The sequence below is a fragment of the Eubalaena glacialis genome, chromosome 6 (assembly GCF_028564815.1).
Source record: "Eubalaena glacialis isolate mEubGla1 chromosome 6, mEubGla1.1.hap2.+ XY, whole genome shotgun sequence".
Classification (NCBI taxonomy): Eukaryota; Metazoa; Chordata; class Mammalia; order Artiodactyla; family Balaenidae; genus Eubalaena; species Eubalaena glacialis.
In genome coordinates this window covers 83,985,070-84,013,062 of record NC_083721.1, presented here as the reverse complement: position 1 = coordinate 84,013,062, position 27,993 = coordinate 83,985,070, and the positions used below count along the sequence as shown (strand labels likewise).

The 27,993-nt window shown below is 53.9% G+C and overlaps 1 protein-coding gene across 1 annotated transcript; it reads right to left on the bottom strand.

The window, feature by feature from the left end:
• Positions 1–248: 248 nt before the first annotated feature.
• Positions 249–27,993, bottom strand: LOC133092999 (basic proline-rich protein-like). Its single transcript, XM_061192747.1, has 10 exons — positions 27,808–27,993; positions 21,961–22,188; positions 21,466–21,843; positions 19,659–19,771; positions 19,305–19,481; positions 19,029–19,228; positions 18,638–18,686; positions 3,991–4,167; positions 851–922; positions 249–744 (listed from the first exon to the last, which is right to left on the bottom strand). The coding sequence occupies exons 1-10, from the start codon at positions 27,991–27,993 to the stop codon at positions 249–251; spliced, it is 2,076 nt and encodes a 691-aa protein (XP_061048730.1).

The window sequence follows — 27,993 nt, the reverse complement described above, 5'->3', positions numbered from 1 at the left end:
CGGGTCTGGCTGGACCCGGGAGGGAGTGTGGACAAAGCCTTACAGATCTCGCACATCTTTCCGGGCAGGGCAGAGCTCCGTAGCGGACTTCAAAGCGGGGGCAGTAGCTAGGGGGAGGCGATGCTGCAGGTGTGGAGGCCCAGGCAGCTATTGAATTCAGGTGCAGGGGACCGGGCCCCGGGAGGCAGGCCAGGGCGGTGGGAATGGAGTTGGTCTAAGGCGGAGGTTGAGGGTTTCGGCCCGCCGGCTCAAAGCCTGGCGGGGAGAGCGGCAGGGGCGCGGCTGTCGCGCGGTGCCGGCTCCGGGGCCCGCTCTGGGGCTTCTCCCGCCGCGCCGCTCCTTAGTATTCCCCCCACGGAGCCCAGCAGCGCTGCAGAGGCTGCCCGGGGGAGGGGCGGCCCCGAGGGGGTGGGGTGGGGGAGAGGGGAGGCGGGAGGCGGGGGGAGGACCCGGGGATCGGGGATCGGGTGGGACGGAGCTCCTCCACCGAGCCCTCCTTTCTTCCCTGGTTGGGGACTCTGCCGAGGGCGGGGGCTCGAGGGGACGATGCGGGGCCCCGAGGCCGCCTTGGGCCCAGGCGCCGCCGCTGTCAACGGCGCGAGGTGTGGCGGGCGGCCAGGGGAGGGGACGCGGTGCTGAGTGGCGTCCTGCACACCCTGCGCCGCATTCCCGGGCTGAGGGCTCAGATAAAGGGGAGGGGGTGTTCCAAGCTCCTGCTCAAGTGTCCACTTCCTACTCCCGAAGCTGCGGAATGGGGGAGGGTCCGTGGCCCGCGTCTCCTGGAGTGACCCCCTAACCTAGTCCTTCACTCTAATCATTTTAGCGGGAGTCTGGGCTGGGGGCTCCGCACGAAGAGGTAAGGCATCGCCGCCTACTGGGTAGGCAGAGGGAGCGGGACAGTTGGGCGCTGAGCGCCGGGGGGCTAGGGGTGGGGGGTTGGGAGCCGCACAATGAAGGGACACTTGGTGTGTGCACTCCAGGCTGAAGATTTCAAGGGGCGTCTGGAACTCAGCAATCCGGGGTGCATAAGGTACTCTGTTGGACGTGCCCCGTGCAGCACAGGACACATACCTCCCTTCACGTGTGATCAGATCTGTACTCCCCTGCATGCACACTATGTCCCCAAGTCACCTCCCTTACCCAGGTTCTCACGTCCTGTTACAAGATCCTCCCTGGCCCCATCTCCCAACCCACACACCATAAGAGCTTCCCACGACTGAAAAGAGGTGGGGGAAGGGATGCTGAGAAGGAAGGACAAAAGCCATCCCCCTTCCTGGAAGGCTCCTCCCCCCCAGTGCATTCCCACCTGGGCCGCCTAACCCTGCTAACCTGTGTCTGTCTTGCTGGGGGCTGGGATGAGTCTTCAGACCCAGGAGCAGTGGGGTAAAGAGGGATGGGGCGTGGTTAGGGCATAGGAAGAATGAGGGTACTCAGGAGGGGTCTGGCTTTCCTGCGGGCAGGTGAGGAATGAGAGGTAGTGAGGTCTTCATCTGGTTAGAGTCTTTGTTAATTAATTACACATTCCTGGGGGCAGAAAATTAGATCTTCCAAGTTAGTGCTTAAAAAGGGAAGCCAGTGGGATGGGGGGGGTGGGGGGAAGTGCTAGGCCTGGGGTTCCGGCAGCTTCCCCTCACCTCCCTGATCCCATCTGCCCCAGAGAGGGAGTTGCAGCCCCAAATGACACATTTCGTGCCTCTCTCTGTGCCAGAACACAGAGAGTAGGGATAGGTAGAGAGAGTAAGCTGCTCTAGACTGTGCTCAGCCCCTGATGGTATCCCCCTCCTCCAGGATGGCCCCTGGGAGAGGTCCCTGGACAGCAGCTCTTAGATCTAAGTCTGGGTGGTCAGACCCTGGATTAGAACCTGGAGATCTGTGGTGACTGGGGTAGTGCAGTGGGAATGGCTGCAGATTTAGAGTATAGGCAGACCTGGGGTCAAAGCCCAGCTTTCTAGTCTTTGACCTTGGGCAGGTTGACCTCTCTGTGCCTGGATGTCCCCATCTATAAAAAGGTGTAGTGGGCTTCCCTGGTGGCGCAGTGGTTGGGAGTCTGCCTGCTAATGCAGGGGACACGGGTTCGAGCCCTGGTCTGGGAGGATCCCACATGCCGCGGAGCGACTGGGCCCGTGAGCCACAACTGCTGAGCCTGCGCGTCTGGAGCCTGTGCTCCGCAACGGGAGAGGCCGCGATGGTGAGAGGCCCGCGCACCGCGATGAAGAGTGGCCCCCGCTTGCCGCAACTAGAGAAAGCCCTGGCACAGAAACGAAGACCCAACATAGTAATCAATCAATCAATCAATCAATAAAAAAAAAAAAAAAAAAAAAAGGTGTAGTAATCATTTCTACCTCATGAGATTGTTGCAAACATTAAATCAGTTAATACATGTAAAGTGTGTGCTAGGATCATAGTAAGTACTCAAAAATGTCAGCTACTATTTTTATTAGTATGATGTTTGAATAAAATATAAGAACAGATAGGAAAATGCTGAATAGTGCTTGGTGCATAGCAGGGGGGAAACCAAGGCACGGGGGGAAATCCACCAACCCCGTTTCAGCCACGGGGATGCTGGACATTATGCTGCAGACTTAGCCCAGGCGCTGGCCCACTTCCTGGGATAGGGCTGCTGGGGCCTGGGTGGTTTGATGGCAGTGAGGGTGACGAAGCTCATTAAGGGTTAGAGAATGCAGCAAGTTGCCAAAGAACCGTGGGACCGTGGTTTCTGCATTTCTCCCCTTAGTGCACTGATCCTGGGTCTGTTTGGGGGTGGGGGAGGGGATTCCTTCCCTCCAATATTCATTCATTTTTCAAATATTTACTGGATATTTACTAGGTGTCGGGCATTGTGCTGGGCACTAGGATATTGTGATGAACAAGAGCAAAGACAGATGCTGCTTCAAAGAGCTTAATCTAATAGGGACATAGATGCTCTTCAAATAATCATGCAAAGAAATGTATATAATTACAAGGCAAAATAAATGTTATGGGTGCAGGATCAAATCACAGCTTTAGTGACCTAAGCCAGTCTAGGACAAGGCCAGGGGTCCTCTAACCAGTTATCTGATGCCCAGCAGAGGAAGCTGGGACCCCATTACTATCCAGGTCCCTTAGCCTTTTGGTATCTGACCCTGAGTATATCTTCCCTCCTTTCCTCCTTCCCTCCCTCCTTCCTTCCCTCCCTCCCTTTTTCCCTCCCTCCCTCCCTCCATTTATTCAACGTACCTTCATTGGGCTCTTCCATATGCCAGTCCGAGTGTATGGAGCTGAGGGTGTGGGGATGAACCGGTTACAGCTCCCACTTCCTCAAGGTACACACAGCTCAGAGGGGGACACTGATATATAAATCAACTAATACAATGTGGTGAGGTAAGTGCTACAGCTAGGTAAGCACCAGGGGCTGGAAGGAAGGGACCTGGGCTGGGAATTCCATCAAAGATGTTTGCCACAGAAGGTGACTTGAATTAAGCCTTGGAGGCTGTTTACAGTTAGCAAGAGGGGAGAAGGGAGCAGTATATGCAAAGGTCCTGTGCCAGGTAAGAGCAGGGCAGTCCAGGGGCACACAGGACATTCCAATTCAGGATGAGGAAGGAACAGGGTCATGGACAAATGACATTGACCAAGACTTCCCCTTTCCCATAATTCCTCCCCAGCTGGGCCTTCCACTTCTCACAGCCCAGAAGACTAGTCTTGGGCACCTGGTCCCAGCAGTTCTACAACTCTACTTGGGCACCCTCTCCATTGCTACTTCTGTAGCCCTCTGCTCTACCTGTTCCCTGCTGCAAGGCACATTTGTCTACAAGCATTTCTGAGCACCTGATGCCTTCTATCCCCATTCTACAGAAGAGCTCAGAGAGATGACATGGCTTGGCTGAGGTCACAGAGCCAGTCAATGGCAAAGCCAAGATCTGAATCAGACCTAACCTATCCACGATTCTGTGTTCTTCCCACTACAGGATAGCTCGGAAAGGAGCCTAAGGGAACCTAGAAGTGTTTCACCTGGGCCGCTTCAGAGTGACACTCTCCCCCCCAGGAGGGGGCTCTGCACACATGGGCAAGGGCTGCCTCAGCTTTCCTTCTTCAGAGAAGGGAGGGGAGAGAGAGGAGGAGAGCTGGGCCCCCAGGTGCTGAAGGCCTTTGTCAGGAGTACAGTCCAGGAATGGTACAGGGTTCCACCTTGGGGGAGGGGGCGGGCTGACAGGCAAGCAGCTCTGTCCCTCCACTTTGCCTCTCTGCCCCTCTCTGTTTCTCATTAATTATTCCTGTCTCATGGAGCAGGAATGAAAACAGACTTGGGCTCTGGCTGGAGGCCTGCTGTGACATCAGCCCAGAGGTGGCTTCCCTGACCCTGACTATTGGGGGCTGGGGAAGACCCCCTTCCCCGCTTTGTCATGGCCTGATAGGGAGAAGGAGAAAGGCAGGAGACAACTCTCCCTGAACCCGTCTTCCTTCCCTGGGCATTGAACTTGGGGCACGAGTGAGAGGTGGCATTTGCCTGAGGGGACCAGGAAGGGTGTGTCTGCAGGAATGTGGGGGACACTGGAGCCTGCTTTCTCCAGACACCCTGCCACTCCTTCCCTCAACCACCCCCAGCACTGCTCCCAGGCATTGTTCTCCCACCATCCTCTCCACTTACTTTTGAAGCCACCTTTGAACTCTTCCCTTGTACTACCTTCCTCCCATCCTCACCTCCCTCGACCTCTCTGAGCCTCAGATTCACAGTTAAGCTTCTTCTGGGACTTGGTACCTGGCCAACCAGACTCTTCCTGGCTCCAACCTCTTGGCTTTCACACCCAGATGCTGACCTCTTACCTCCGGTGACCTCCTCTTTCATTTCTAACTGGCCTCCATTTAGTGCAGCACATTGGGCTACACTGCAATCCTGGTTATCACTTAGCCATCTCCTCCAGATTGCAAGTCTGATACGCCAGGCTCCCACCACTTCCTCCTGTCTGCCTAGTTTCAAAACCTCTGGTCCCCAAACCCCTTTTTCTCCTCACCTGGGGGCCTTCTGAGGTGCACTTCTCTCCCTGCCCAACCTGGACTATTCCCACTCCCAAACATTCCCACCATGATCTCTCCGAGCAATCCTTTTCTTGTTTTGCTAATTTTCAATAAAATTCCCTCTGCAGCAGCTGTGCAGACTTTTCTACACTACTCGAGCCCCCACTTGCACCTTCTTCCATTCTCACCTCCTATTTTACTAAAAGAATGCATCCTCTCAACAAACACTTACTGAGACTTCCTCTTTGCCAGGCATGGAGCCTCAGGCAATGTAAATAAGTGAGCTGCTCTCAAGAAGCCTCCAGTCCAGTGAAGGAGAAAGACAAGTGACAGGGTGACATAGGAATATTCCAGGTGTCACTGATGGATTTTGAAGAGGAGAGTGACATCATGAGCACACTGTTTTGGGAAGTGGAGTGAGGCAGGTGTGGGATGGATTGGAGGACACTGAGATAGAGGCAGGTAGGCAGAGGAGGAGGCCACAGTCTAGGTGAAGGGTAATAAGGTCCTGGATGGAGATGGGGTGAGGAAGAGGTGCTGTAGAGATGGTGAAGAGAAGACAGGGTGTGAGGGATCTTGCAAAGGTAAGTAGCAACATGCTTAGTGACTGATTGGATGTGGGAGGGGAAATATAGTAGATGTCTGGGCCTGGGTGATTCTGAGGACTGGGCAATTGGGTGTCCTTTGGCACCATTTATGGATTCAGGAGTGCAGGAAGAACAGGATGTGTGAAGGAGAACACTGGGCTCAGTTTGAAGCTTTCAAGGAGAGATGCCCTGTAAGCCATTGAACATACCGATCTGGAGCTCAGGAGCGAGGTCTTAGCTGGAGTATCAGGCACAGGATGGAGTTCAGGGATGAAGTTCAGATAGTGGGTAGGATTGCCCAAGAGAGTTTATAGAGAAGAGAAGAGGCTGAGGTGGGTATGTGGGGAATGCCCCCCTCATCACTCCTAGGCATCCTTCATGCCTCTCTGAGAGCTCTTATCACATGCATTATAAGTGTTCCTGTTTGTCTTCTCTGCCTGGATGTGTGCTCCTTGAAGGAGGCACCACGTCCTTATGAAGCATATTTCCCAGGAAGATGTACGTGGGTCTGGCACAAGATAGAAGCGCGTTAATGCCTGAGGGATGGATGGATGATAATAGTAATGTGTTGAGGGCTTACTATGTGCCAGGCACCATTCTAAGTGCTTTACATTTAGTAATTCATTTAATCTTCAGGACAACTCTACATTTCCAACTCTCAGTGGAAATGTACTCTTGCCATTTCCATTTACACATGGGAAAACTTGGTTAAGAAAAGTTAAATAACTTGTCCAAGGTCACAGAACTAGTAAGTGGAAGAGCCAAGATTTGAATCCAGGTAGGCTAGCTCCAGAGTTGATTCTTTTTACTCCCACACTATTCTGCTTCTCAAATAAAATCTTAGAATAAGAACAACTACTCTGATTACCATTATTGAATGCTTACCGTGCCAGGCACTGTGCTAAGAACTTGATTAGGTTATTTAATTTATTTCTATATAAATGAGTTAACAGATAAATGTATTGATGGATGGAGTAAAATATGTATGTATGTATATATGAACAAGTGGATGAATGATGGATTAATGAATGAATGAGTAGATGAAAAAGTAAATCACAGGATGGATAGAGGGATAGATGGATAAATAAGTGAATGTCTGTATGAATAAATAGTTGAATAAATGGATGACGGGTAGGTGAATGAATAGATGAATGGATATATGGATGGATGAATAGTAGATGAATGAAAGAATAGGCAAGTTGGTGTATGGATGAGAGAATGCACGGATGGATGGATAGATGGATGAATATGAGAAGAGATAGAAGAATAGGTGAATAGATGGTTGGATAGAAGGATAGATGGAGGGATGGAAAGATGAATGGATACACAAGCATAGATGAGAAGATTGTTAGGCAGATGAACGGGTGAATGGATGGATGAGTAGATAAATGAATGGGTGGATGGAAAGATGGATGAATGGTAGGATGAATGGATAAGACAATGGGTATATGGATGAAAGGATACATGAATGGACAGATAATTAGATGATTAGATGACTGGATGATTGGATGAATGGATGGTTGGATGGATGAGTGGATGTTTAGATGGTTGGCTGGATAAAGGAATGAATTCCTGTATTCAGGGCTATAAAAGAGAATAAGAAAACCCACAAATTATAGCCTCTATCCTTTTCCCTAGATATATCTATGACTTCTCTTGGCCATTTCTTCCACATTGGTGTATGGAATCTGTCCTGTCCTACCCACCCCACACAAACCCACAATCAGACACCAAAGCTTGGTCCTAAACACCTCCCCACCCCCGAGTACAGAGACATCCTGGAACGGATTCCAGCAATCCTGATTCCTTTCCTGGTCTTCTGCCTTGATGGCCAGGGAAAGCTCCTTCCAAATAACCAGCCTAGGAAGAAGGTGAGTAGTAGAGGAGGGGCTCCACCCTCTGTCCCCTGTGTGGTCTCTTTAATAGGCCTAACCCCAGAGCCCCAGGACACAAGCAGATGCTAGGGTTGGAAGGTTGTGATTAAAGTAGGAAACTAACAGGCATCACAGAAGGTGTTAGGGGCACAGTGTTAAGGGGAGAGGGGTGTTCTCTGGGGCTGGCAGGACAGCCATATCTCTTCTCAGGTAGAGGAGGGGTTTTAGGAAGTAGCGGTCAGGCAGACTGGAAGGAATGAGGCCTTGCTGAGTTAGAAGGCAGGATCCATCCTGAAGGCATCCAATTATAAGTCCTTAGCTTTACCGCAGGGGAACTAATAGCATCCACCTCACATGGTCACTGAGAAAATGAAAAAATGAAGCAAGATGATGAAAAGAAAGTGTGTGGCACATAGTAGACCATTAACAAATGCTTTCAAGAAGTAATAAAGTGTGAAGGTTTCATTTTTTTCTTGAGGGTGGGGGTAGATAGCTAAGGCTCTCTGCTCTGCGTCCGTTTAGGAAGAAGTGTAGGTTTGGGGGGACAATGATGTCATGGGTCTAGGGTCCCCATGGCCTCTGGGGACCAGCACAGCCTCATGGGAACCTCCTGGAGAAGCCCTTCCCCTGCCTTCTGCCCCTTGGCAATCTCTAAGGCCTGGGCAGAAGGAAGTGGCATCGGGGTGCAGGTGGGACCGGGATCTAGCTGTGGAACCCCTGCGGAGGCCAGACGCACCCCACAGCTCCTGCTCCTGCCTCTCTGGGCCAGGCACCAGCAGGCAGGGCACCCCACTCAGTGCTGAGCAAAAAAGAGTGGCTTGTTGTGGAGGATGAGTCATGGAGACCCTAGAATGGCCCTGGGAGGAAAGAGGGGCAGAGGGTTCCTCCTCTGATCCAGGAATGGGCCTTCTCCCACAGTGTGTGAGCAGGTGGGGATCATGTGTATTAAAGGAAGCCAGAAACTGGGATTTGTACCTTTTCCCTTTCCCACTGCTCTTACTTTCACCTCTCTCGTCTCATTTTATCTCTACCATGTTGATATATTTTCAGGTGGAGGAACAGAGGCTGGGCATCTTGCCTTGGGTTTCACGGAGATCTCTAATATTGAATAGCTGGACTTTTGACTCTGCTGGGGGCACTTTCTCCTCCTAAACTGGGCTTGTACTGGGCTTGAACACAGAATGTATGAAGGGAGGAGAAGGGAATGACTATGTCTTGTACTAGACTTTTTTTTTTTTAATGTATTTTCATCCCCACAGCAACCCTATGAGGTTATAAGGAACTCGTTATTGCCCCATTTTACAGATAAGGAAACTGAGGCTCAGGGAAGTAACTTACCCAAGGTCACATGCCTACTGAAGGTTAGAGCCTGTATTTGAACCCAGGGTATCTGACACTTGGCAAGAGTGGTACCTTAGAGAGGGGGCCTTGAAGACAGGGACCCCACAAGGGTTGGGAGAGGAGGCAAGAAGCTCCAGAAGCACAGGGAGGATTGGGGTGCTTTTCTGTTTGACTCAGCGCCAGAGCTCTGGCTTCCCATGCCGCTCTGTGTGGGAAGCCTAGTTCTGTGTGTGCAGAACGAAGTTGCTGGGGCTTCCCTGGTGGCGCAGTGGTTAAGAATCCGCCTGCCAACGCAGGGGACACGGGTTCGAGCCCTGGTCCGGGAAGATCCCACATGCCGTAGAGCAACTAAGCCCGTGCGCCATAACTACTGAGCCTGCGCTCTAGAGCCGGCAAGCCACAACTACTGAAGCCCGTGCGCCTAGAGCCCGTGCTCCGCAACAAGAGAAGCCACCGCAGTGAGAAGCCCACACACCGCAACGAAGAGTAGGCCCTGCTCGCCACAACTAGAGAAAGCCCCCGCGCAGCAACAAAGACCCAACGCAGCCGAAAATAAATAAATAAATAAATAAATAAAACGAAGTCGCTGAATCTGTGCCAACCCAGCCCCCACCCGAGGGCTCAGGAAATGACACACCTGAACTGCAGAACAGATTGTTGGACCCATCTCTAGGATCACCTCCCAGGAGAGGAGTTTGCAAATGGTGGCTCAGCAGTCCCTAAGAGGGAGGAGGGCCAGGTGTCCTGGGCTGCAGAGTGCCCTCCAGGCTGACCCAGACCCAGCAGTGTGGGGTGGTGGACACCTCAGCCTGTGGGGCAGGTGGCCAGGGCTCAAGTCCTGCTGTGTGTTCTTAGACAAGTTACTAAATATCTCTGGGCTTCATACTCCTTTTTTGTAACCAAAGGTAGAAATTTTCTTCTGCCTACCTTCTGGTCATAGGGCCTGGAGGGAGAGACCTTCTACCCCTTGCGGGTCTGACTTTGGGTCAGAACACAGTCTTAGGAAAGAGGTGGGGGAATGGATCTCTGCCTGATCTTTCTGTTGGTAAGGAGTGTTAGGAAGCATGAGACAGCACCCCGGGGGCTGCCTGTAATTTTTTCACAAGTCTGGCTGTGCACAGGGACAGCTTCCTCTTGATACCCTTGCTGTGGTACCTGAACACAGAGCTTTCCCTGCTCCAGGGGACTAGAGAATGTGTTGGAGGCAGGCGGGGGTGGCTAGCAGGAAGGGGATTTGCTCTAGTCTGGCAGCTAAACTCTACTGAGGGCAGGGCTGGGCTCTGGGCTCAGCTCTAGAACACCATCTGCTCCCGGCGCCAGTAGGGTGACTGAGGCCCCAGAAAGGACAGCCACAGAGCCCAAGCTCCCACATTCTCAGACCTGAGACAGAGCTCTGAGTGGCCAGCCTGCAGGGACTCTCTTTCGGGGTCGCAAGTTGTGTGGAGGCTGGGAGTGCCCGGGGGGGGGGAGGGCGGGGGGGATGGCCGGTGTCACTTTGAGTGTCGGGGGTGGAGGGTCATCCCTTCTCCTTCCACACCAGCCTTGGCTGAGGCAGCAGCTCAGGCAGAAGACAGGCTGGGGGAGGGGAGGGCAGAGCTTTGCAAAGGAGGAGGGAATTCTGGTTGGAAATCATTCAAATGAGGCTATGAAACCAGAACCCTGTCTCAGAACAAATTGGCCAGATTTGGCCTGAGGGGAAGGGGGGTTACTAGGGGAGTGGAGGAGGTTGGGCCCTGGCTGAGGGGGGAGGGGCTGGACAGGACTCCCACGTGTGTTTCCAGGAGGAGCCCAGGCCTGGGCTGTCACAGGTAGAAGGGGGCGGCCATCCCCTGGGCTGCCTGCTGTGTTACAGGAGGGAGAAGCCAGGTGCCCAGCCACCCATGTGCCCTTCCTGAAGGGGATGGGGCGAGGCCATCGTTGAGTCCCTAGGACTGCCCAGCTGTGACCCTGCCACATCCCTTCCCCTGTCTCTGTTCCTGTTCTACTTCTGAAGCAGAGGAGCCCCTGTGACTCCCCATCTTACCAAGTATTCATTCAAAATTTCCGTTTCCCTTTTAAGTCTCTGGCTCTGTACTAAGCCTGAGGGTACAAGGATGAACTTGGCTGAGGGCCCTCAGCGGACTGGGGAGGAGTGGATTGCTAAGGCTTTGAGGTGTGACTTGAAGATGGATCCTCATTCCCTGTCCTAACTGCGGAGGTGTCTTGGGGGTGGCCCTCACGGGGCAGCCTGGGCAGCCTGGGGAGGGCCTCTCCTCCCCAGTCAGAGCCAGGACTAGGCCTTGCTCTGAAATAAGGGGAGGGGTGAGCAATGGGGGGTTCACTGCGGGGCCAGGCAGGGGCACACACAGCAGAGGAAAACCAAGGCCTTCAGAGACTCATCAAAGGAGCTGCTGTGTGAAAGAGGCAACCTTGAAGGGGTCACCGGGTTCACACCGCCTGGAGAGGCATTAAGGCCTCGTCTGATGGGGGTGGGGTGGGGGAGCGGCTAGGGGACGGGCTAAGGGAGGGAGTGGCCAGCGGGACAGCAGGTCGCTCGCTCCTCCAGCGCCAGCTTCCTGTCCTGCTGGCTGGCCAGCCGTGGGCGGAGCTCCAGGGAACACTTTCCCTTTTTCTTTTTTTTTTAATATATTTATTTTTAGCTGCGTCGGGTCTTCGTTGCTGCGCGCGGGTGGGGGCTACTCTTCGTTGCGGTGCGCGGGCTTCTCATTGCGGTGGCTTCTCTTGTTGCAGAGCACGGGCTCTAGGCGCGTGGGCTTCAGTAGTTGTGGCGTGCGGGCTTAGTTGCTCTGCAGCATGTGGGATCTTGCCGGACCAAGGCTCGAACCCGTGTCCCCTGCATTGGCAGGCGGATTCTTAACCACTGCGCCGCCAGGGAAGCCCGAGGAAGTACTTTTCTAGGGAGAAGTTCTGTCAGTCTGCCTGTCGTGGTCTGGGTGTCTGGACCCCTTCTCCAGCAGGAAACAATGTTCCTCAGCCACCCCACTCCCATACCTTCTGGTCTAGATTCAAGGGCCAAAATCAAGTCTGGGATCGGGATGGAAGGGGGACGCAGACCCAGGCCACGACTCCAGCCCCCTTTCTGCCCTGACCCTTCCCTACCCTGATCCCCGCCCTGGGCTCTGCCTGCTGGCTGCTCCTCTGACACTATCCCCATCATGCAGGCTTCTGCCTTTGTCATACCTTTTGTCCTATATCTCCTTCCTCCCTGTGACTCAAGTCCCACCCTGTGGAGAGGAAACCAGAGACTGATCGGGACCCCCCTTCCCACTCCTACCTGAGCCCACTAACCTTCTGGAGACCTTGCTCCCCACCCACCTCCACTGTGGGTGTGTCGGACACCTCTCTGCCCTGCCTGCCCCCTCCCAGAGCCAACAGAGGCTCCCAGACTCCTTTCTGCTTTGCCCTCAGTGTAGATTCCCAGGGTCTTCACGGACCTGCCCCGTCAGAGTGTAGGACGTGTTCACCACTCTTGACACACGCCACCCGACCTCAGTGAGCTCTCAGAATTCTGTTTTCCCCCCAGCCCAGTGTGGACTTCCAGAGTCCTCCTCTGTGGACTCCCCAGTGGGAGCCCTTGGAGAAAAGGCACTTCTGAGGGAATGAAGGGGGGCAGGGGGCAGCCACGGCTCAGGATGGGAGGGGCCTCGGCTTCTGGCCCCTCCTTGGGGATCCGGCTGGGCCCAGACCGCTCTTCTCAACTCCCCCTCTCAACTGAGGGGGCCCGTGCAGCGGCGGTGTGCGAGCTAGAGGGGGATGGGAGGGGCAGGGGAGGTAGGGGAACCGGTCTTGTGTTGTTCTTGGCCTGGAGCCCCCAGCCCCAGGGAAATCCTGACTCTGTGGAAAACTGAGCAGGCAGTCAGGCAGGGGAGGAGGAGTTGGAAGAGGAAGAGGAGGAGAAGGGGGAGGAGGACCAAGGGCTCAGGGTGAAGGGGGGGTAGGGGCTTGTCTCATAAATCAATCCCACCAGCTCTCAGGCCTGACAAAAACCAGAGACCCAGGGTCCCTTGGGGGCTGGGGCCAGGGAGGGGGGAGCAAGCCGTTCGCTGGGGTGGATGGTGGGGGAGGAAAGGCTGAAATGAGGGGCAGTATCCTGCTCAGAGGGCCCTGCCTCAAGACCCCCCAAACAACAGGTGTGTGTGTGGGGGATGGTCTAAGAAAACAACTTACAACCACAGAAGCTGAACCAGGGTGGATGTGACAGATTGATGGGGGCGGGAGTTTCCCTCTGGTCAGCAATTCAGAACATTTTTATTGCCCTGAAGGCTGGCCTGGTTCAACTCCTGAGGAACTGTGATCTCAGGCAAGTGTTTCACCTCTCCAGGCCCCTCAGTCTCCGCAGATGTGAGAGGGTGTGTGATGGGCATGGCAAGGGGTCTGGCAACCCCTGATACTACGCTCCGGCCCTTCTCAGTGCTGTAGAGCAGAGGAAAGAATACTGCTCTGGAGCTGGCAGGACAACAGTTAAGAGTCAAGGTTCTGCTGTTTAATAACCGGCCTTGGACTGGACACAACCTCTCAGATCCTTAGTCTCTGTATCTATCAAATGGGCATAACAATGCTCCCTGGCAGGGCTGTTATGCCAGTGAGTGAGACAACGTATGTTAAGTGCTTGGCATGGCAGATTCTTAGTTAAAGGCCGTTGTTTATTTTGTGTCCACCTCTTTCTTGGGTGTCTGCAAGTCTCAGCCTTCCAAGGATCGCCTCTTCCCTTTAATGCTCAAGTATTCATAATAATCGAGTGGCCCCAGCTCCCAAACCAGCAACACGGGAAACCCTCACAACCCACCCCCTCGGTATTTCCAAGGACTCCTGAGATGTCTGTGCTTCTCCTCCCCCCTGCTGCGGTGGCTGGTGTCTTCCTGAACCGTTGCCCCACTCAGGACACAGGAACCCTGGGCTGTGCCTTGTGGGCCATCAACCAAGGTCTAGGCTGTGGCAGGAGGATGCTGCCAGCACAGTGCAGCCAAGCACGTGCGCTTGAATATCAGCCGCTGCTGTTCTAACCCCTAGTCTTGCTGGCCCCTGGCCTCTTCCTGCAAAGGTCCAACAGGCCATTTTCTCAGCCCTTCCCCTCCAGGTACTCCTCCCAATGTCCCGTTCCTGCCCCTTACTCCATCCCCCTTCAGGTTCCTGTGGCTATTGATAGAGCCCCTCAGGACCTCTTTTGGGCTGCCCTCCAGTCCCTGCTGGACCTGGGCCTCACCCGGTTCAACCAGATCCCCATTATGATACATGGAGACATTTCAACCAGCAAAAGGGGCTGACTTTTGAGGTATCATATGTGCCTCTGTGAGAATGCTGAGGGGCAGCAGTGTGTTTATTTCCTAGAAAATAAGATTTTCTTTGCAACTGCATTATATGATTATTTCCCAGGAAAATAACTTTGACCAACCCACCTTCTACCCTCAGCTCCCCTCCCCACTCCCAGGCTTACCTTCCTCTCCAGGCGGCAGGGCCCTTTCTTCAAGGGGAACCCGTAGAGTGTATATGTGGGTGGTTAGGGAGTGGGGAAGCAATGGCCCAGGCCACTCCAGGTCCCTACTCTGGAGTCTGAACAGACCCGCTGGGCTGGGCCAAGCCCAGGGCTCAGCTTGGGGAGGATTGGGACGGGCGGGGGTTCCCCTTTCCCAGGAGGCCCTGCTTTCTTCTGGGATTTCATACCCTGCTTCAGCCCCAAGGGTCTGTTCCCCAAGATGAGGAGGACAATGGAATCAGAGGCCTAAGAAGGTCTAGACTTTGCTGGGAGGCTCTTGTGGGGACCAAATCTCTGTTGTCTGAAGGTGTGGGCTCCCCATGGCGAAGGAAGCGTGAGAAGCCTGGAGGCGAGGGGATGGCTTACAGGCTCTCAGAGAGAACCTTTACAAATCTGTCTTCTCCACTGGAGGACGGGGCCAGTACACGCACACTGTGGGAGCACTTTGGCCCTCTGGACCCCGTGCTCTTGCGAGGCCTCGTCTTCACTTGGGTCACCCCAGGGCTGTGAGGAGTCCAGCCAGGTCAGCTGGGAATGTCTAGAGAGACCACTTCTCAGACAGCAGGGTCCGCACTCTGCAACCTCCATGACCAGCGGGCAACCAGCCTCTGCTTGACCACTCCCAAGGACTGGGCAATCACTGCCTCACAAGACAACCCCTTCTAAGTTGGGTAGTTGAGATGATTGAAAAGTTAGAAATGGAGACTCAAACAAGCCTTCATTGCTGGTCTCTCTGTGGAAGTGAAGAGGGGTCGGGGAGCGCAGCTGTGGATTCTCCATGAGGGAGGGAGGTAAGGCAGGCTGCCTGTTTAGGGTGAGGCCCAGATCCTGGGGAAGAGGCTTAGGCCTGGGAAGTAAGGGACAGACAGGGTTTGAGTCTTTGCTCTGTCAGTAACTAACTATGGCCTTGAGGGAGTCCCTCTGTTTCCTGGGCCTCAGTTTCCATAACTGTAAACCCTGTGGGCTGGGCCTGGGGACTAATAAGGGCTCTGCCCCTGGCGACGGATGCTCTTCCATGAGTCTATGAATAGCTGGCAAAGAGGGATCAGGTCTTGGTCCATGGGGGCTGGGCTGGCACAAGATGCTTGGAGAATGGGCCCTGTGTGGGACGGGACAAGGTTCCCTTTCATTTCGTGAGGCCTCTGGCAGCAGCCCAGGGCCCACAGACTCTCCCTCCCGCCAAGGTCAACCTGACCCTGACCTGGGGGGCATAACTGCCTGGGGCAATTGAGGTCAGGAGCTGGTGACTTGGGAGAAGGAGCCCAGTGCAGAGGTTCAGACTCCTGTCTTCTGGCTGAGGTGAGGGTCTGAGCAACTGTAGTTTTGTGTGTCTAGAGTTCCTGACAGTGACCCAGGGCTCCACTCCACCCCCACTGCAGTCTTGGTGGTCCCTGGAAAGACCTCTACTGGCCTTGGCATCAGACAAGCTTGGTGTGGAATCCAGATCTGCCCTTACTAGCCCAGTGACCTTAGGCAAGTCACTGCCCCTCCTCATCTAGAAGTTTGGGCCTCAAATTCTACCTTGCACAGTTGCTGGGGAGATAAGGCACAAGAGCAAGCATCATGCCCATCCATGGAGTGTGGCTGTGATTATCATTACCAGAGGCCTAGCTAAGCAGGGAAGGTGACAAGGAACCAGGAACAGACTGGACTCTCATCCTGCTATCTCAGCCCTCTGTCTCATGGTCTGTTTGTCCATCAGAGCATTGGGGGCTTCCAATTCTCAGGCCCTACAATCCGCACAGTTTAAAGGAGTCAAAACAAACCCTTCACTCTATTTATGCCGAGAGGGAACCAGCTCCTGGCCGGGCCTAATGGATTCCAGGTGTGCCCTGTGCCCTGCAGCCGCTGAAGCAGCTGCGGTGGCTTTGGCTGTGACTCTGCCCCACCGACTGGGAGCGCTCAACTGGGCCAGACCTTTCCAGCCTGGCCCTCCAGCCTGTGAAGAGTATAGAGCTGGGCCAGGCCCTACCCAGTATGGTGGGACAGTCCGCCTTGTGCTCAGAGAGCCTGGGGTTCAGAGCCAGGAGGTGCCGTCCTCCGCAGCATACACGGGCCTCTTCCAGACTCTGCCTCCCCACCCCTCCCCAGCTACCCCAGTCAATGCTGAGCACCCACTGTGTGTCCTGCCTTGACCTCAAGAGGTTCTGGGGTTGCTGAGATGATTTTCACAGACCTCTAAAGCTGCTTCTCACAGGAGGTCGACCGTGGGAGTGACCTCCCAGAGAGGCTCAGGGAACCAGGTGGGAGCCCAGGGGACATGAGTGAGGTTTCTTTCATTACCATTATATATTAATTATCATGTTATACAATCAGAGTGACAGCCGCCTTTTATTAATGGCGAACCATGGGGCCAGGCACTATATTCGGTGCTCTCCATGCATGAGCTCATCAAATCCTCACAGCCATACATGGCTAGGCTCTTATTCTCTCCAAGAACAGAGAGGGGACAGGAGGCTCAAGGGTCCCAAGAGCCTTGCCTGAGGTCACAAGGTCAGGAACCGGCTGAAGTGGGGTTTGAGCCCAAGGCTGTCTGACCTCAACGCAGGGCCTGTCCAGCTCTACTGCACTTTACACAGACCCTTCCCTAAAGAGTCAGGGAGAGTGCCAGAGTGCACACTGTGCACTGTGTAAGGGAGTGTGTACGGGAGGACCTGGTTAGAAGGCAGAGCAGGGAGGGATTTCTCCCTGGAGTGATGCCAGAGGCTCATACTCCCATCAGCTGGGCACACTGTCCCCTCCTCCAGACCCAGCCCACCCCTGCCCCCAGTTTCCTCACCACCTCTGGACTGGGCACCCCCTCACTTCTGAGCAGGGTGGCAGAGGGGGCTGTCGGCACCGGGGCCACCATCTAATCATTCCACTACCACCCATATCAGCTGGGCCCTCAGGGACACACTGGGTGGTCACTGCTGGGGGAGGACTGGAGACCCACCCTAGAATTGCAGGTGGTGTGTGGGCATGATTGCCTCAGCCCTCCTGTTTGGGTAATTATTAGTAATAATCATTTTTAGTCTCTATTGTCTCAATAATCATCCCATACATACAGACCTCTTATTGTTATAACTTCTCAAAACACCCCGTACTTTCCTTCCTAACACCAATTTGTAATTATAAGTTGATTTACATATCTGTTTGGTTAATTCTGCCTTTCCGCTAGACTGCAAGCTCCAAAAAGGCAGTCTGCTTTCTGCTGTATCCACAGTGCCCGGCACAGTGTTGACACATAGTCCTTACTTAACAACTTTTTGTTGAATGTATTTATGGATGAATGAGTGAAATGGAGTCAGTGGGAAGCAAAGAAGAGGTGGGGTAGGGCCACGGAAGGAGGCTGGGAAGGGGGAGAGGTATGAGGATGAAGCTTTTGGAGTCTATGCAGCTGAGCGGGACTGATGGTGCCCCCTGAGAAGCTACATGTGGCTCTGGGATGGGGCAGCTAAGCTCTAGGGCCTCTTCACCTGCCTGGACCTGAACTGTGGCCTGCCGCCCCTCCCCCTCCCCCCTCTACCCCCACCCCTGTCCCCAGCGGGAAATTAGAGAGAACCTGTGGATTAAAGCCTCTCTTGCCTCTCCAGAGCCTCACAACCCAGAAGGGCCACCAGCCAATTTTTTTCTCCCTCCCACTGACACTCAAAAGGGAATTCTCGAAGGACCTCAGTATTTGGGCCACTCAGGGAGGCCATGGAGAGCCGATCTAGACTTATATTGCAGGAAGGGACTTTTCCCAGCCTGTGTCCCCTTCCTTTTGTGTCTCTAGAGCTGTTGAGCTCAAGACACCCTCTCCATCCCTCAATCCCCACTCCTTCGCCCCAATATTCTGGGTGTGTGGAAAGGGAAGTTGTTAGGAAGATCTGGGTTCAAAATCAGCTCTAGCAAGTTCTAGATGGGAGACCTTGGGCACCCTTAGCTTCTACAAGCCTCAGTTTCCTCATCCCTAGAATGGAGATGATAATCTCCACCTTGTAGTGTTGCTGAAGAGCTAAACAAGATCGTGTGTGCAGGGCGATTCCAGTGTGGGACACCAAGTAGGCACTCAGCAAAGGGCAATTCCGGGACTCGCATTCCTGCTTTGCCACCAACTAGCCGTGTGATCTTGCGGAGGACACATCACCTCTCTGGGGCTCAGCTTCATCTGTCAAAGAAGAGCATTGGATCAGATCATCCGAAGGCCCCTTCCAGCTCTGACTTGCTTGGTTCTCTTCCGAGCAGGGAGCCCCACCTCTGGGGCAGGGGCAACAGGAGCATTCTTTCAGCTCAGATTCAACCCAGGCACACGCTTGCCCGGCCCCATCCTGCACATTTAGCCTGTAGCTGTTGCCACACTGGCCGCGCCTCCGACACCAGGCTGTTCCCCCACCCTACCCCACCTGCCAGGGCCACAGGTGGGTGGCTCTGTTCTTGCGGGACTGCAGGAGCCTGGGAGGACAGAGGGAGAGGATGGGAGAGAAGAGGGAAGGGTAGAGGGGCTGGAGGAGAGTAGTGAGGGCTAAGGGCAGGGCAGGGCCTTGAACCCTGTGTAATTATTTCCAGCCCTGCCGCTTTCTAGCGGTGTGTGTCCTTGGGCAAGTGGCTTTAACGTCTCAGAAGCTTTTTTCCTTATTTATGAACTAATAATAATAACAATTTTTGAATTGCTGTGAAGATTAAATGAAGAATATATGTCAAGTGTCTGGCATTCTGGAGTTTTGTTCTCCGGAGGCGGGAGGAACACGCATCCTTCCCTCAGTCCCCGAGGAGGGGGAAGTTCCACGAAGGCACCGTGGGGACGCTGGGGCGACTCCCCCGCGGGCCTGCGCACCTCACCCAGCAGCCGAAGCGCCCTCCCCCGGGCCTGGCAGCCTGGCTTCCTAGGCCTGGGAGCCCCGCCCACGGCGCAGGGGGGAGGCTGCGGCCCGAGCCAGCCGCCCGCCCCCACCCGCACCGCCTCTGCCTCCGTGCTAGCGTCTTTGATCTGCAACCTTCAGGGGGATTAAGAGCCTGAGAGACCCGCTCCCCGGGGTCCCCCGCTCCCCGCCGCCCTCCCTCCGGGCTGACCTCCCAGTCGGCGGCCCGGGCTGGGGGCTGGCTCCTCCGCCGGTGGTCCCCGCTCCTGCCCGCCGCGCCTCCGGGCAGGCCACTGGGATTACAGGGGCAGCGGCCGCGGCAGGCAGCTTCCGGGAGTCCCGGGGGCTGGGGCCCTGGGGGGTGGGGGGGCGGGACGAGGGTAGTGGGCTGGGGGCGGGGTGGGTGCGGGGTGGGTGCGGGCCCGGGCGTCTCCCGGCCATTTTGGCCGGGGAATCAGTGTAAAGTGTTTAAAAAGAAAAACTCTCCGGAGGAGGACGTAACCTTTTCTTAACATCTGGGGCTCAATTAGCTAATGACAGCAAAGCCTTCTCCGGTGTCGCTGACCCTTGGGCAGCAGCCCCGCTCCCCCACCCCCGGTATTTATACAGCTGCGGCCCCTCGCTGGGACGCGGGGCAGGGGGCTTGGCTGGGTTATCTCGGCGGAGATCCGCCGCCCACTCCAAAAAAGAGAGAGAAAAGGCTTAGCACAGGGTCCCAGCCACCGGCCCTGCAGCCCTCCTCGTCGTCGCTCTCTCCCCTCCCTCTCCCCACTCTTGGCGCTGCCTCCGCCTTCCTCCCCGTGGCCTTCTCGGCTCTCCCTCTCGTCCCCTCACACCTTCTTCTCTCTTTCCCTTCTCCTCCTGCCCTCTTCTCTTTTCTTGTTGCCCCTCCCTTTCTCCTCTTTCTCTGCTTTCTCCCCTTTGTCTCCACTCTCTGCTTTGCCTTTTCTGCCCATCTTTCTCACTCCTCCACTCTCTCCCCCTCTGTTCTGTCTCTTCCCTTTCGTGTCCACCATCCCCTTGCCTGGTTGTCTGTCTCTCTTTTCTCCCCTTTCTCTGTCTTTTCTCTCTCTCCCCAGCGGCTTCCCCTCTCTTTCTAACTCTGAATAGCTCCCTTGTTCCCCTCTGGGTTCCTGTCTCTCCCTCTTATTCTAGTGCTTCCTCCCCACCTTTGTCTGTCCCTGTCTCAATCTCTGAATGCCTCTCTGTCTCTCCTCCCAGAGGTGCGTCCTGCCCTGGCTGCCAGGCAGATACCCCCAAGGGAGGCAGGCCTAGTGCTGGGCCACCTCTGGGCCAAGCATCCTTCCCACTGCAGAGCTGGGCAGGCCTGGGGCGGAGCGCTTGAAGACCTACCCGGATCCCCAGTGTGGGAAGTGTGGGAGGACTGTGTTTAAGGCACCACCTCTTCGTGCTTAGAGCCAGAGGGGATCCCTAGTGGCTTCCCAAGATGCCCTGCCACTCCAGCTCCTGCAATCTCACCTTCCCTGACACTTGCTCACTGCCACCCCACCCCAGACCCCTGCTTGGTATTTTGAATCCAGATGCAAGTGCAGACACACACTTTCCTCTTCGTCTTCCTTCAGCGCAGTTAAAACAGGCAGGGATCTTTTTTAAAAAATTCACCAATACTAAGAAGAAAAGTGCAGAAACTATAAATAGCACAAAATAGTCCCGTCCAGAGGCAGTGTAGGGTAGCGAAGAAGAGAACAGGATTTGGAATTAGAGAAGCTGGGTTCAACTTGGAACTCCATTATTTAAACAATTCTGTAATCCTGGGGGCATCACTTGAGCCTCAATTCCCTCACCTGTAAAATGGGGATAATAATAGTTATTAAACAATAATGAAATTCATTGCCTATAAGCCTGCCTATAGTAAGTGCAAGGCGAAGTTCTTTCCGTTAGGACATTTGCTTTTTATTTTCCTGGAGAAAATCTTTCAGTCTATTTTTCCAGGAGAGCGCCATTATCCAGAATTCTGCCCCTACCTCTTCCTCTTCCAAATATACTTGAAGCTCTCGCACCCCTTGGAGACTCCTCTATATGAGTGAAGACTTAAGATTCATTTCACCGAAAAGCTCAGGTGGATAACGTTTGCAAACAAAGAGGGTGGGCGGAGTTCCCAGACTTCCTGAAGCCCTAGGGTTGATGCCGCGTAGGACCCTTGGCTTACTGCGTCCTGGGCGCTGCGGTGGGTGCTTCGCATACAGGATCATGAATCCCCACGAGAACCAACCGAGAAGGGTACTGTTACCCCTTTTTACATCCGGGGAAACGGAGAAGCAGTTGTCCAAGTGCCACTGCTATCTCTGAGCAAAAACTAGACTGGACCCCAGGGGTCTCGCCTCTAGAGCCCGGGGGGGGGGTCTCCCCACCGGTAAGAGGTATAAGAGGGAGAGGTGCGGGGACACTTTGGGCAGCCCGAGCGGGGCAGAGGAGGGGCACAGCTGGCACTCGTTCTGGGAGGCATTGGTAGGTGGGCTCCACCCTCCGACCCGGAGCCGGCCGACCCTGTGTGCAGGCGGTGGGGTGGGGGTACGCAGGAAGGGGTGCTGAGCCCTGGTCGCCGCCGCTGCGCCCGCGGCGCCCCCAGGACTGGCTCCCAGCGCGCCGGGCTCGCTGCCGGCACCGGATGGAGAGTCCTGAGAAGGCTTAATTTGCAGGAAGACATTCTCATCAGATCTCGTCTCCGGCAGCGGACCGCTGCTGCCGGGGGTCGGACTGCGCTCCTCCCACCACCCCTCCCCCGGGCCCTGGCCGGGCGCGAAACAGAGGTGGTGGCAGCAGTAACCGGAGCCCCGGCGCCGGGGCGGCCGCGAGGGGCCGAGGTCTTTGAGAGCTTGGCTGCCTCTTGCCAAGGTCAATCAAACCCTCCCACGCTCGGGAGGCGTGCGCTGGGTGCGCTCGGCGGCGAGGGTCGAAGGGCTAGAGGTGGGGGGGCCCGAGCGGGTCGACCAGGGTAGGGCAGGGGCCCGGCCTCTGCGGATGCTTCCCGCCCCTTTCCGGGCAGGTGCTCGGGGTTCCCGGGCCCGGGGGAGGATGGCGTGAGGGGTGCGCGGGCCAGAGGCTGGGACCCACGCAGCTGGGTCTGACCCACCCTGGCGGAAATGGAGACTAATTAGGGACGTTTTAATTCAAATACGCACCTGGCTGAGCTTTTTTTTTTTTTAGGGCGGAGAAAGGGTGTAGAGTAGAAGGGAAGAAGTTCCGGAGAGAGGAAAGTTCCGGAAGCGCTTGATTCCTTGATAAAGGCTACAGGGATCTACTCACCCGCTGTGTGGCCTTGGGGAAGTTACTTGACGATGTTGTTGGGCTTCAGTTTTCTACTCTGAAAAAGGGGGAACACGGGTCAAATTTCTTCCCAAGCTGGGTCACTCTGTCAGCAACAGTTTGGAAGTCCAGCCCTCAGGTTGCTGTCGGAGGATAGAGAGGGGACGGGTTGCAGGAGGTGTGAGGTGTGTGTCAGAGGGCAGAATCCTGGGCGTTGCAGAGCATCTGGAGTCGCAAAAACCACGAGCACGTTTCCAAGGGCCTAACTGTCCCCACTGTTGACCAGAAGTCAAAGTGAGGGACCCGGGGAAGGAGACTGAGCACAGGTCCCCGGATTGACGGCGGGAGGGTCAGAAGGAGGCGGCTCCGTGGTAAAAGAAGATGGGAGATGGGGTGGGAAGCAGGGAGGAGAAGTGGGTGTTTTATGGTGGGACCCGCTTGAGCTTAACTATAAGGTTGGAGTGGAGGGGAGGGATGGGTTGAAGATGCCAAGGAGAGAAAGGGGAGTTGACTGATGGGGTCATGTCCTGAAGCAGGCCAAAGGGTGGGAGCTAGGGCACAGGTGGGAAGGAACAGAAGGAGCCACATCCGGGTGGTAGGTGGCGGGAGGAGGAGAGGATGTCTTGACCTGGAGGGAGCACTCTTCATCGCCTTACTCAACTCAGCTCAGTGGTGGAGGAGGCCTCAGGGTGGTCCTCGAGTGAGGAGTTAAGAGTGGACCTGGGAAGAATTCACCATGGAGGCCAAATCAGGAGGAGGGTGGGGAGGATGGAAGCGCTGATGAGCAGGGATGCTGCTGAGGTTGGATTACAGGAATTTGAAAACAAAGTAAAAGAAATCTTTGAGGAGACAGGAGAGGGCTGGCATTTACTGAGATTGTCTTGTATCCTTTTATTCATTGTCTCATTTAATTCCCCACCACGCAGTGCAGTAGGTGTTATTAATCCCCTTTTATAGATGGAGAAATGGAGGCTCAGAGTGGTGAGGAACTTTGCCCAAGGTCACTCAGCTGGTAAGAGATGAAGACCTGATTTGAACCCAGGTCTGTCTGCCTCAGAATGGAGGCTGCTTCCATTTTGCTTCGCTGGGTAGGAGTTCTGACCCTGGGGCCTCAGCGGTCCTTCCTTCCCCAGGTGTGGCCATCCTGGGGCACTGACCCATTTGGCTGGAAGGAAGGGGCTGGACTTTCGACCCAGTGCAGCTTGTCCTGAGCCAGCCTGAACTTGCAGGAAGCCTCCACCCAGCTGAGATGAGGGGGGAAAGAGTGGGCATTTTTTTTTTTCCTAAATGAGATCAAACCATATATATTTTTCTGCAAAATGCCATTTTTATCTTAATATTCCCATATATATATATATGTGTGTGTGTATATATATATATACACACACATATATATGTGTGTATATATATACACACACACACACATATATATATATGCCGGTTTTAAAGTTGTGTAATCCTCCTTTGTATAGCTATTCCGTTTATTTATTTTTTTCCCGACCACTGGACATTTATATTGTCTCCAAAGTTTTGCAATCACAATGCTTTATACACATCCATCTTTGTAAGAATATCTTTGAGCAGATAGTGGTATTTCTACAGGATAGATTCCTAGAAGTGGCATCAATGGGTCAGGGATATGCTTGTTTTAAGTTCTTATGAATAGTACCAAATTTCCCTCCAAAGAGGCTGTATCAATTTACAGTCCTTCCATCAAAGTATGAGCATCCCCATTCTTTCACATCTTTGCCACTGGGTATCATATAATATATACATATTTGCCAACCTAGTGAGCAAAAAAGAGTTTTTCACTTTTGTTTTCATTTGTTTCCCTGACTCTCTACAGATTGGTCAAAGGCTCATTAGCTGAATAAAGCATTGTTTGTAAAGACCTGAAGAAGATCTCAAGAATGAGTAGCAGAGGTGTAGGGCAGCTCTAAGGAAGAACTTAGGGTCAGCGAATGCTATCAGGACCTAGATAAGGGAGGCAGCACCATCCCTTTCTCTGAGCACATTCCTGTGCTCCTGGTGGATCACACGCCCCCTGAGCTCTGAGTGAGGGCTGGCTACCTAGGCACGTACAGGCTGGGTGAAGCCTGGCTCCACAGAGGCTACAGGAACAAGCTAACAAGCTGCATGGGGCAGAGGAGGGCAGGTTTCAGGGAGGGCCCAGCAATGAGGTCAGCTTCCTGAAAGAGCCAGGGAAGATGAGGGTCGCCAGGCTCCGGGTGCTGAATGAAAACTGGGAGGTTCATAGGCTGAGGAGCTGAATGATGGAAAGAGAATAGGACTTTAAATTATTATTATTATTATTATTTTGGCCGTGCCACGCGGCTTGCGGGATCTTAGTTCCCCGACCGGGGATCAAACCCCGGCCCCCAGCAGTGGATGCACAGAGTCCTAACCACTGGACTACCAGGAATTCCCTCAAATTCTTAACTTAGCAAAAGTGGGGGTGGGAGGAGATGGAGAGCGGTGGGAGCATCCCCACCCTCACACACATACACCCATATACATAGCTATCCCCTGGCTATTCATAACATAGTTGTTATTGTTGAGTACTCACTACATGACATCGTCTTGTGTTTCAATTTACTGAGTAATTTTGTTGTTGCAACAATTCTATGGGATAGGTCTAATTATTATCCTCATTTTAGAGATGAGGACTTGGCGGTGTAGAGTTAAGTTGGTTACCCAAGGTCACAGTGCTAGATAGTGGCTAAACTGGAATTCAGGCACAGGGTACAGGGCTTCAGAGTCCATGCTTCCAGCTGCTACGCACATGGCTTTTCACAACCTTCCTCAGCCGGTATAATAATAATAAGTACCATTAATTGAGAGCAAACCAGGCACACTATGTTTTTCATCTCTAATGCTTACAACAAGTCTGTGTAATGGAAGGTGTTATCCTTAATCTAAAGATGAGAAAAGCGAAGTTCAGGGAAGCTGAGTACCTTGGCTAAGATCACCCAGCTAAAAAGAACTTGAGCCAGAATTTGCACTCAGATTCATATGAATCTGAAGCCCCTGCCCTTCTGTGTCACCACAGGACCTTTCATGACATAAGGAGAGGAGACTTGGTCAGGGCTGGAAGGGACCTCTGAAACCATCTAATCCAAATCTCTCATTATAGACGGAGAAAGAGAGGTGCAGAGAGGGTGCATGCCCAAGGTTACGCAGTGAGTCTCAGAACAAGACACCTCTCCGGGGCTCCTGCTGTTCTATGGGGACTGAATTTTTTGCCTCATCTCTGCAGAGATGAGAGAGCATGTGAGTGCAGCCTGGAGGGAGAAGCTATGTGTATGTGTGTATGTGGGGTGGAGGGGGAGGGCAGGAGGGCTGTCTGCAGTACTGCGGAGAGCCCTCCCTCATCAGCAGGGCTGATTGGGAAGCAGAGTGGCAGTTTGGAAGAGGAAGCCATCCTTTTTCTGGAACTGGAACCTGGAACCTCTTCCCCCCACCCCTCCTTACCTTCCCACGCCTGGGTATGTGCACACACACACTTATCCATCCCCAACTTAAGCACAGCATGAGCTGGTGTCCTGGACAGAGCTTCTTTTGAAGGGTTTCAAGAGCCTCTCACCATGCTGGTTGACCCAAGGACTGCCATTTCACCTTATAAGGCCACCTGATGAGTTATGCATTGTCCTTTCCAAGGGTACTTTAAAAATGCAAATTACCCTAGGACCTAGCAACACAGTGAAAAGGCTATATCAGTCATTCACACCTTCCTGTGAATGAGTTTGTGAGCTAGGATGGTACCTATTCTCAGAATTCCTAAGTTCTCTGAATATTTTTAAAATCTGGATTTAAATTTCAATGATATTAAAATAATTTAGCAGTTATAAAGATAGAACTCTTTGCAGTTAAACATTTTCATGGACTAGTTCCTTAAGTTTTTACTGCACAAACAGGGTCTATGAACTGCTGGGAGCTCACAGACAGGATCTATGAGAAGGGAGACTCTAAGCAAGGATTAGACAGGTGGAACCTCTGTTACAATAGGCCTTTCCAGCCCTGGCACCATATCTGGCAATGCACTAGAGGCCCAGAGATCTGGGCTCTAAGTCTTGGCTACTTGATCACTTGGGACCTCAGTTTCTCTAGGTATAAAATTCACTCACTCTTCACTTTTCCAGCATCTTCTGCCAGCCCTGCGTTGGTTGCCAAGAGGGATAGGATATGAATGAGGTTCAAGCCTATGAGGTCCAGACAAGCTGGTGAAGGCACTGAGTCTGGCACACTCCTGTCTGACAGTTCAACACAGAGGGTAGACAAAGGCGACAGGGGTCTAGAGGAGGAAGAGGTTGCTTCTGGCTGCCCAACACAGGTGGGCTTTGTAGCTGCCCTGGCTTTCCGCTGGGCCTTGAGCTAGGGCCACAGACCGCGAGGACTCTGGCCCTACAGGCAGAGAGGATGGGTGAAGTGGGGTGGGTGGGGTGGGCTTGTGGACGTTGCTGAGGTGTGAAGTACGTCTAGGGGACTGGACCTATAGCTGCAGGACCTCAGAGATCATCTCGCCCAACTCTCTAGGGTAGAAGAGAACATCATGAGGCCCAAATTGGTTCAAGAACCTCCCCCCAGTCACATAGCCAGTTGGGACTGTGCAGACAGCAAGGAGCTGGGCAAGAATTTTTCAATCTGGAGCTGAGTTCCCAGCCTCAAGAATGTTTTCAGGGAGTCCAGCCCGAGCTGGCAACCCGCTCTTCCACCACACATTCCACGAATCCTGCTGTAGGCTCCGACGACCCACCTCTTTCCCACCCCCAGGGCTCCTGAGACACACTGGCCCACACACCTGGGGGGTGTTATAATTTTATTTCCAGTCAACAAAACAGCCACATCCTGGCAGAAACCAAGGTGGAGGGAAGCCTTTAGCCCACCCTTCCCAGCCCCTAGTCCATGGGCTGCAGTAATAGAAGTCAGGCTGGAAAGAGGTGTATAAATCAGAACCCGCAAAAGGCCTCCCCAGACCCCAGCTTGCACAACTTCCCGAGCTGGGAATAGCCTTCTGCTAACAAGGGCTCTTGAGCACAGACAGCCCGTCTCCACTTGGCCCTGGGAGCCTTTCCCTCTTCTTGGCTGGGGGGACTCTCAGGCCATGCTCACACCTTTGGGCTGGAGGAAATCCTCCCCACACAGACTTCTTAAGGTCCACTGCCACCCAGCCCATCTGGGCAGAGATGGGGTTTGTTGCCCCAGGATTAACAGGTAGTGGTGAGGTGGTCAGAATGAGGATGGGCCCCAAATGGCCTACAGTGTGCCCACTTCTCTCAGGAAAGATGTGGAAAGAACGAGCTAGTGTGGGTGTCCATTATAGATGTCCAAAAGGACGGCCGTGAAACCCAGATTTACTAGGTCTAGTCTGTGACCACCATGACCATCAGCACTGTCACTGTTTCCATTCTTACCACTATCACTGTTTGCATTTCTACCACCACTGTTACCGTCTCCATCACCGCCACTGCTTCCATCTCCATCATTACCACTGTCTCCATTTCCACGACTATCATCTTCTTCATCTCCACCACATCCACCACCTCTATCTTTACCACCATAACCACCACCACCTCCACACCCACCACTATCAACATCTCCATCAATCTCATCACCATCATTTCCCCCTCAACCAT